The 10098-nt window shown below is 31.4% G+C and overlaps 1 protein-coding gene across 1 annotated transcript; it reads left to right on the top strand.

Moving 5' to 3' along the window:
• Nucleotides 1–6923: 6923 nt before the first annotated feature.
• On the top strand, nt 6924–8485 carry LOC126555939 (blood vessel epicardial substance-A-like). The gene is made up of 3 exons (XM_050211078.1): nt 6924–7574; nt 8138–8249; nt 8327–8485. The coding sequence occupies exons 1-3, from the start codon at nt 7378–7380 to the stop codon at nt 8468–8470; spliced, it is 453 nt and encodes a 150-aa protein (XP_050067035.1). The 5' UTR covers nt 6924–7377; the 3' UTR covers nt 8471–8485.
• The last annotated feature ends 1613 nt before the right edge of the window (nt 8486–10098 follow it).

Genomic DNA, 10098 nt, shown 5'->3' with positions numbered 1-10098 from the left:
AAATTTATTCGAAAATTAGAATTTAAATAAATTCATTATTAAAGAGAAAAATGAAGTGAGCATATTTGGTGAATTACCCTGAATAAAATTAAAATCAGATAATCACATTTTAAATATTTTGTTGCGCTTTTAAATTTATTTACCTTCGCACATTCACATCTTTATTTATATTTTCAGGTATTACAGTATTATCATCTATTTCTTTTTCTTTATGGTTAATTTTTATTTTCTTTGTAACATTATTAGTATGTTTTTGTATGTGCCTTTTAAAACTATCTAAAGTAGAAAAAACCTGGAAACATTGATTTTCTGTACATTCATATGTACTAGATGGCTTTAACATATGTATTACTTTGAAATGGACTACCAATGTTGATAATGATGAAAATTTAGATTTACAGATAAAACAAATTTTTTTAAATTAATTTACCCTCCTAGAATTTTCAACTAAATAATAAGGTTAAATATATAGGTAAAAATTTAAATATGATGGTTAGGTTATCTACCTAAAGCCTATCTACCTGTTTGTTGAAAAAATATATAAACTACTATAGGTACCTCCTATATAATAAGTGTATACTCATTATAATATAAAAATAAAATTAAGTTATGTTGAGTGTTGACACATGCAATCTATTTAAAAATGAATTTAGTTAAAAGTTACACTAAGACATAATATTAAAATGTAGGGTCATGTAATTAAAATAATTTTTCAGCTTTTTTAAAATAAATGTAGAATGTTATAGAAAATGTTACCATCTAAATAACATTTTATAATCGACTGAACCATACTGAGGTAACGTCGCGTAGTATTTAAATATATCTATTTAGATGGCAACGTAAAAACCTCGGCAGCCGGCGGAAAAACTACGAAAATTACCGCAGTGTGGACGGGCCCTAGCCCCTGAGTAATTCAGTCTTTAATACTTGGAAAATTGGGAATCAACTCATACACAGCTGTAGATATATTAGACATTAGTTAGTTTTAAGCGAGTTTTAAGTGTTGTACCATACCTTACAAAAATGATGGTGACATCCGCGTTAGCAACTTTACTAAACAACGTTATAATGAATAAATGACTTATTGTACTTACCTATTACTTATTAATCACTTTACGCCTTTGAATATAAGTTAACTAAATAACAGTTCAAAAACCAACAATATTGTACAAATTAACCACTTAAAATAAATTAAAAAACCGTTAATAACATGTAGAATAACAATATCTTGTAAATTAACGATTTCACTAAGATGACGCGACGCAAATAAAAAGTATATAACAGTTTTATAACAATTGTAATAAAATAGTAGCGTAGTGTGTGTGCAAGACACGGGACCATAGACAAGAGACATAGAGGCATTTTCGTCAGACGTCCATTTTTATTATATTTTTTAAATTTTAGATAACATTTAAAAAAATCCTATTCATAAAAAGTTATTTATAACTAATATATTAAGTAATGTATAAAATTTATAATTATAAACGGTCAAAACAATAAAATGGTTTGTAGTTTCAATTCGAATGGTCGGTAAAAAATCACAGCAACAATATTAGGTAATATATTTTTACAATCTATTAACAAGGTTTATTAAATTAATTAGAAGGTTAATTAAATTAACAAAAGTTGTTAGTAAAAATTATAAAATATTTATAATTTTTACGAGGAAAGATTTTGAATAATTTTATCAAATCAACAAATTTGGTTTATTATAATAGTCAAATATATAATCATTACAACAAACAGTTTTTTAAAACAATAACATGATTTTAATTTCTACAATTATTGGTTTATCGATAACTAACAAACCTAGTTTGTTAAAAGTACCCAAGATATTTCTCTGGGTGAAGTTAGAACCTAATTGGATAGGCCCATACGAAATCGTGGAGATCCATGAACCCGTAAATGTATCAGTTAGGAAGAATAACAAAATAGTAAGAGTTCATATGAACCATTTACAACTATTTAAAGAGATAGTAAATAATAATTAGGGAAATATATACAAACATAGTATGTATAAAATAGTAGTATATAAAGTATATTAGTATATTTATATTATATATAAAAAAAAAAAAAAATTTATAAATTGTTAGATAACGGAATTATAGACACTAATCTAGTTAAAATTGTTATAGGTTTATTTTATGTCTGTCCATTTTACACACAATAACACACGGAACACAACATGCACTTTACAACATTACACACGTGAGCAATCACTCAGGACTTTATTTTGAAAATAAAGGATCCGTCAGGATCATAAACACACAATGGACACTTTTGACATATGTAAATTTAACAATTTATAACGAACGCGAGAAAATTTTTGATACATATTTAGATAGTACAAAACAATATTGCTTGGAAAACGAATTAATACCATCGAGATCTAACATCATTTGTCAAAATTTTAAAACTGTATTTACGGATTTTACTAATGAAATTTTAAACAAAAGGGCAAACATTTTGAAAACGTTAGGACATCCTTCAAAAAGGGGAAGGAGAGGATTAATTGATGGTATAGGTAATTTAGCAAATTTACTATTTGGAATATGCGATAATAAGTGCGTAGAAACGAATACAAATAATGTATTACAATTACAACAATCCGAAAAAAGTACGTTAAATATAATGAAATCACAAACGCGAGTTATTAAAACGGTAATGAAACAAACAGATCAAAGTTATAGGGACACTACATTTTTACGAGATAAAATAATGAGTTTATGGCAGATATAAGAAATTTATCGGATCAGGTAATAAATAAAACAATTGAGGTAGATCATAAAACACGAATACAAGATTCATATTTGTTATTAAATTTATTATTAGGTCAGTATGCATTCGAGACCAATTATATATCGGAAATGATTAATTTAGCCAGGGCAGGTCAAATACATGCGGGAGTTTTATCTATCGAGGCATTACATGAAAGCATGAAAGAAATTAAATTATCATTACCTAAAGGTACATCGTTACCGATCGATATTGATAATATTGACCCATATAAATTGTATCAAAATATAATTTCATTCTAGGGATGGAGGAATGTAATAAACCTCATTATTAGTATATAAGTAATATGTATAAGTATGTTTGTACTGACATTCGTTGACTTTGTTAAAAGTCCATATTATAGGAAAACCTGTGTGTAGGTCAAAGGTGTTGACTAGAAATAGAGTACATCTTGAGATCGTACGGACGTCATCATAACAAGGTGACTCCGAATAGCATAAATAGGAAAGTGTTAGACAAACTCGGGGAGTCGAATACGAGAGACGACGAGAGTATGTACTTCTAAATCCAGAACAGACGTTTGTTATGTTTTACTAAATAAATACTTTGAATATTAAAAACAGTTGTGTATTTTTATTATACATCTAATTCTATTTCGAGTGCTGAAGCGGACACGTTACAACAGTACATTACTCATATTATTACAAATCGGCGACGATGAATACGTTGCTGCACTTGCGAGTGTAAATCAACAAAACGAACGTACAAAAATTAAATCGCTGTAATGAAAAATGTATTATGGCAAATGCCAATAATGGCCGACTAGATTGAAAGGAGACAGACAGCTGATAACCTTGAATGCGACGTTACCATCTTACTGGTTATAACCAAAATAAATTTGCTAATTCTTTAAAGCATATTTGTATTTTAATTATTTTGTTCACTTAAATTAGACATTTGCCTTAAGATTTAAATTTTAATCAGTTTTATTTTAAGCTAAGGTTGACATAAGGTTTCTTGTCCCACCGGAGGCGGTTCGAATTACCCATATTACACTGGTGCCATACATAGATATTAAAGAATGGATAGGCCATTTGTGCTTATCATACGGGCATGAATTAGAAATAATTTTGAGGTTATAGAGGTCTTAACAGAATTAGGATTAATTATTTAAAAATTATTTATATTAGTATACAATAAACATATTACATTTTATAATAATAATATTTTAATAATTTATAAATTCCAATATCTATTAATTATCTATACATCCATCAATGATAATAATCACAAAATATAATTTATGATAAGACCTCTGCTAGAGTGAGAGGCATTAATAAAATCTGTCTTTCTCTCTTCCCCATTCCGGCACACTTCCCTCTATACGATTAATATAGCGATGGCCTATCCATTCTTTAATATCTATGGTGCCATATACATAATCTTCTCCTTATCTCCTTATATAATAAAGCGTGAAGAAGTTCGTTTCCTTATAAAAAGAATGCGCCTCGGTCGCCGTTTTGATGCTCCATGGCCCGCCGCCGTCGTTATCGAAAACGGACGGTTCTCCAACGCCGCCGTCTTGATAACGCGTTTTTCTTACTTTAGGTTCGATTATTACGCGGGTTTTCGACGATTTTAACGTTTTTTTTTTTTTTTATCGGCTGTTTGTTATATTATAATATGTTGTTGTATTTTCAACCCGTTTTACGTAAATACCTATAGGTATGAGGGTTTCAACTTTCAAGTGTACGTTGCTTTGGGAAACGTTATATTTAATAGACAATTAATATTAATATAAGCTTTATTACACACGAATTATACGGAATTATACAGGTATATATGATGGCATACTCTTCATTTTTTACACACACACATACATATAAAATTGATATGTTTCATTAATAAAAGCCCCTGAAAGAGTTAGGTACAGGTATAGTTAAGTAAGTCAAAGTTGTAATTGCAAATATTCTTAATCATACCTAAGAGTTTCTGTAGGAAATGTTTATGACACTTTTGTTATAGTATTTTATATATATGTATAGTATATAACGCATTTTCGATTTCCGCTCGATTATTATGTGGTTTTTCGAAAAATGTTCGCTTTTTATTACGATTTTCATACTTTTCCGAACGTTTTCCTTTCCGTTCCGTGCGTTTTGGAGTCTTCCGAGTACGACGACGTTTTCCTTCGATTTTTTTTTTATTCGACTGTTTTTTCCGATCTGTCTGATAATTTGTATATTATAATACAAAATGATGTTGTTTTATATTCAACCGTTGGTTGTTTTTTTTTGCTGTGTGTTTCTAGACGACATTTCACCAAACAATACAATGTTCGTGTAGGTACATGATTATAATATGTTATAAAAATACCTATAGATATGAGTATTTCAACTGTACGTTGCTTTGAGAAACGTTAACGGCTTATTGTGTAGATTTATTATTAAATACGTTAATAGATGTATGATTAAGGTATTTAAGTAGGTAGTGTTACAGATATACATTAAATAGATAATTAATAAGAATAATTAAGCTTTATTACACACGAATTATACGAATTAAAACTGAGCTGAACGAAAAATTCGTTGCAACACAGAAACGGTTTAAGTGCTCGAGATTCGGCATTAGTATCTAGCTTAAACTGTAGTCGATAGGATAAGGCGTAAGTTCCCCGTGGTAGGTATAGGATAGGAGGTAGCGGGTAAGATTCCCTCTCTGGCTGTGCCTTTGGCGCATTTTTACGGCGACGCTTAATTAACGTCTCTTCCGCCCGTATCCAACAATTTTTTGCATTTTTTTTCGAGTTAGTTTTTTGATTTTTTAATTTGAATTTTGAAAATTAAAGCTATTGCTTTCTCTTATACGATAAATACATACGTCTACGATTTTTTTCAATACCATATTATTACGATTATTATAAGTATATATACATATAAAGTGTAGACGTGTAGTACGCTACAACGCGTTTAGGGAGTACATTTTGAATTGATATTATGTTTTATAAATTAAAAATATTTATCTTTTACTTAATACTTAAAAAAATGATATATATTTTATAGTTTCTTACACTTACATATCAAAAACAATATCTGAATTTTGACATTAGGAGGTATGAAAATTATGGATTTAACTTTCGGACATTGATTTACATCATATTATGATGACTGATAGCTAGACATTCAATTACCATTTTCACTAAATAAATTTTATAATATAAAAAAAAGAACCAGGCATGCGACGGGACACGGTATGAGATTGTTCACATTATACTATATTGGTATCATAACCTACTATTCACACATTGTCCGCGATCCGACGCAGTCAGATTGCCTACGTGGTGGGTTTAATGCCGTTTAATTCGATTTTTCCCAATAATAACTGACAACTCGACTTGAATGCTCGCATGTAATTCGACTTTATACTTATTATCCTACAATACAACATTAGACTTTCGACGTCGGAGGCGCAGGCGGATTGCATTGTCAGACATAGATTTAAGTACGTGATGTGATGATTGATAGTTAGACACTCGACTATCATTTTCGCTAAATACATTTTTTTATATACAAAAATAACAGGGCATGCAATGGAAAATGGTATTACACCAGTTTAGGACTGATAGCTAGACACTCAATTACCATTTTTCGTATTTATTTACTCGACTTCAATACTTTTCTTACTTTTTTAGTGTATGATTTCTTTCTAGACACCCGATTACAATTTTCCATCGAATTCCTGATAACACGATTTTTACACAACCCCCTCGAAGGCGCCGAAGGCGGCTTCCACCAGTCCAGAAATCGAGGCACACCGACCCCCTCGAAGGTTAAGTTAGGACCCCCTCGGCTTCTTCCAAACCACCGGAGGTTAGATTAACTAAAATTGTGACTACTATACTTTTTACGATATTTTCTTTACAGTCCCGACTCCGACCTAGGGTATTCACTTAGACCGAATTTCACAGCAGAGCGAGGCACACCGGCCGCTATTATTATAAGTATATATACATATTATTAAGTGTATTACTATATAACGCGTTAAGGGAGTACATTTTGAATTGTTATGTTTTCAATTTTTATGACAACTGATATGTTTATAGTTTTTTATATCAAAAACAACATGAACTTTGACATTAGGAAGTATGACAATTATGGATTTAACTTTCGGACATCGATTTACATCATATTATGCTGACTGATAGCTAGACATTCAATTACCATTTTCACTAAATAAATTTTATAATATAAAAACCAGGCATGCGACGGGACACGGTATGAGATTGTTCATATACATATATATTATATATATTGGTAACATAACCTACTATTCACACATTGTCCGCGATCCGACGCAGTAGGATTGCCTACGTGGTGGGTGGGTTTAATGGCGTTTAATTCGATTTTTCCCAATGATACCTGACAACTCGACTCGAATGCTCAAAATATGTTATTCGACTTTATACTTATTATCCTATAATACAACATTAGACTTTCGACGTCGGAGGCGCAGGTGGATTGTATTGTCAGATATAGATTTAGGATACAGATTTAGTTACGTGATGTGATGATTAATAGCTAGACACTCAACTACCATTTTCGCTAAATACATTTTTTTATATACAAAAAGACAAGGCATGCAATGGGAAACAGTATTACACTATCGGTCAAATTAATGGAACTGTATTTGCGGGTGTTCAAGCCGCTCAAAGTCAGCCAGAAACACTTCCGGGAGCTCACACGAGAGGCGGTTATCGAGGAATTGTCGCCCGGAGAGTGTTACGCAGTCGAGGCGGTGACAGCCTGCGATCAACGACTGTCCATTCTACTCAGAGGCAGGTGAGTGACAAACATAATCCTGCTAAGACTGGAACCATAATTATGTTATAGGCTTAGTAAGGTTTATTAAAAAATAATCAAAAATTACGCTTTTAGTTATTATAAAAACAAAATACAAAATATTTCTAAATTAAAAAAAAATGTATACATATGTAATTTAAATATAACTTAATAGATAGTATACGTATTAATCTATACATCGATATACATATTTAATTTACTAATAGTATTATAGGCACCTAAATATTTATTCGTTTTCAGTAAAGTTGAGTTAAACACGTTACCTATTTAATAAATTATTAATCATCAATTGTTTGTCTCAATACGAACAAATAACAATTATAAAAAAGTAGAAGTTCATTTTATATACATACCTATATAAAATATAATAAATATCACAATATTAATCATATTTTTATTACCTATGTATAATATAAATATATAAGTAAAATCAAATCAAATCAACCTAGCAATAAAAACGAATACCTTATTACGACGGTATTAATCTTTCTATTTAGGACTTAGGTGGGTACACAGTATTGAAATTTATTTTATATGTTTAGGTGTAGTGTTACTTGCGAAGGTACACAGTTGCACAATATCAGTTCGTATCAATTTATCGATTCACCTGAATGGATGGCTTCAGCTCTAATGCATGGAGAAACTATGTTTCAAGTACGTCTATTATGATATCGTATTAATGTATTGTTAATTAGTTGTGCACATTTATTTGAATTTATGTCAATTTTTAGGTAACGATAACAGCTGCTGAAGATTGTGTTTACTTGTGTTGGCAACTTTCGAAGCTCAATCGAATATTTAAACACCGAACTCAATTGCACGCTGTACTTACTAGCATCATAGGTAAATCCAAACTATTATTTATTCTTACTTAAAAATAAATATCTATTTCTCTAAATTTTCATCATTACTATATTATGGGTAATAGTTTGATAAGCCACGTCCATAAACATTTTATGGAGACCACAGCTGACATTTATAAATTAAAAGAAAATTGTCACCAATCACCATACATCTTATATATATATTCTATAGGTATATATTAATATAAACATGAATGTATCTTCTATGCATATTAAAATTACTGAATCGTTTCCAATAAACTTTATATCAATAGATTCATTGAGCACGAAGGTTTACACATAAATTTAGGTCTATAGCTCACGAATTATCTAATTATGCAAGGCTTACGTCACAATCAGGTGGATAGATATTTGTCGACTAAACAACTGTTCAAATCGAAGAAAATGCTAAAAAACACTTAATCTCCATCAGCCACTTCTCAAAAAACGTTTTCCATCTAAAATCTTCTCGAGTTTAGTAAAAAAAAAAGTAATGATCTATGTCCCAGCAATCCGGTCTGTTGGTGAGGTGGGTGGCGATATTCCATCTAATGGAGATCTGATGAAGGGTTTGGAAAATGTGGTGCGTATGAGTATATGAGGTGACAGACCAGGACTTAACTAAAAGTTTTTCATTTCCTTCGAACGGGATATTTTTACTCACTTTTGCTTCTACACGCAGTCCAGGTTTTGCACTCGGCATATATTTAGTCATTTTTAGCTCATACCTATAGGTACATTAAATACGATTATGGATTTTTAAAGGTCTGATAAAACAGTATGCAGACGACTTAATGCAGAACTGCGTGTATTTTTAAAGCTTGAGATCGACTGAATTAGGCATAATACAAATAATGCTACACGTTTTCGTAGGTCCGGTACATGGTCCGCGGAGGTGTTGGATACCGGTGTTGACCACTCAGCTTTCGGACAGCACCACGGCGTACGTCAGTATGGACGGGCAATCGTCTTCGGCGGACGAAGAACGCGAACCGATGTTGCCATGCAGGGACCAACAGTCGGACGACATACCGCTGTACCGGTTGGACGGGCAACACCAGTCGGCCGCCGCGTTGGCTTCGATACCGACGATTGTGGCAGAGGCGATCGGCCTGGAGCTAAACGTCGATGCCGCACAGCAGCGACCACGGCGGCCCGGCTCGTTGCGGCGACAAAACAGCAACATCATCAACGGTGAAGTGATATTCGACGAGACGGTACTTTAAACGGCGGCGTACCTATATACGAGTCGTCATTGTAAGGCTCGGGGATTAAGTGCATTTGTATATGGTTTTTCTCTCTGTCCAATTTGTTGTTAAATAATGGCTACAAATTTGTTTTACGGCGCAATAAGAATTAATTCGTGGTTTTTTTTTTTTTTTTAAAAATAATACCTATGCGATTTTAAGGATTTATTATTATGGTCATACCTAGACGTTACAACAGAGATCATTAATTATTAATACATTTATGAATTATGATAAAAAAAAATAAAATCTAAAAACACGGTACCTAGATAATTAATCTCAATCTAATAGTATTATCTATATAACAATAATATATGATGTTCCATAATTTATGAATTTATTTATTCATACCTATATAAACGTGTCTCTATCTTCGTGGTCTTAATTTTCTTTAGAATGGATACAAAATAATCA

Source organism: Aphis gossypii, chromosome 1, assembly GCF_020184175.1.
Source record: "Aphis gossypii isolate Hap1 chromosome 1, ASM2018417v2, whole genome shotgun sequence".
Classification (NCBI taxonomy): Eukaryota; Metazoa; Arthropoda; class Insecta; order Hemiptera; family Aphididae; genus Aphis; species Aphis gossypii.
The sequence above is the reverse complement of the archived record's forward strand: the minus strand, read 5'-3'. Positions and strand labels throughout refer to the sequence as shown.

Excerpts from the sequence above, each read along its gene's own strand:
- LOC126555939 (XM_050211078.1), top strand. The coding sequence starts at position 7,378 with ATGGGAAACAGTATTACACTATCGGTCAAATTAATGGAACTGTATTTG. Across the intron at positions 7,575-8,137 it reads TCCATTCTACTCAGAGGCAG|GTGTAGTGTTACTTGCGAAG; the intron begins GTGAGTGACAAA and ends TTATATGTTTAG. Across the intron at positions 8,250-8,326 it reads ATGGAGAAACTATGTTTCAA|GTAACGATAACAGCTGCTGA; the intron begins GTACGTCTATTA and ends GTCAATTTTTAG.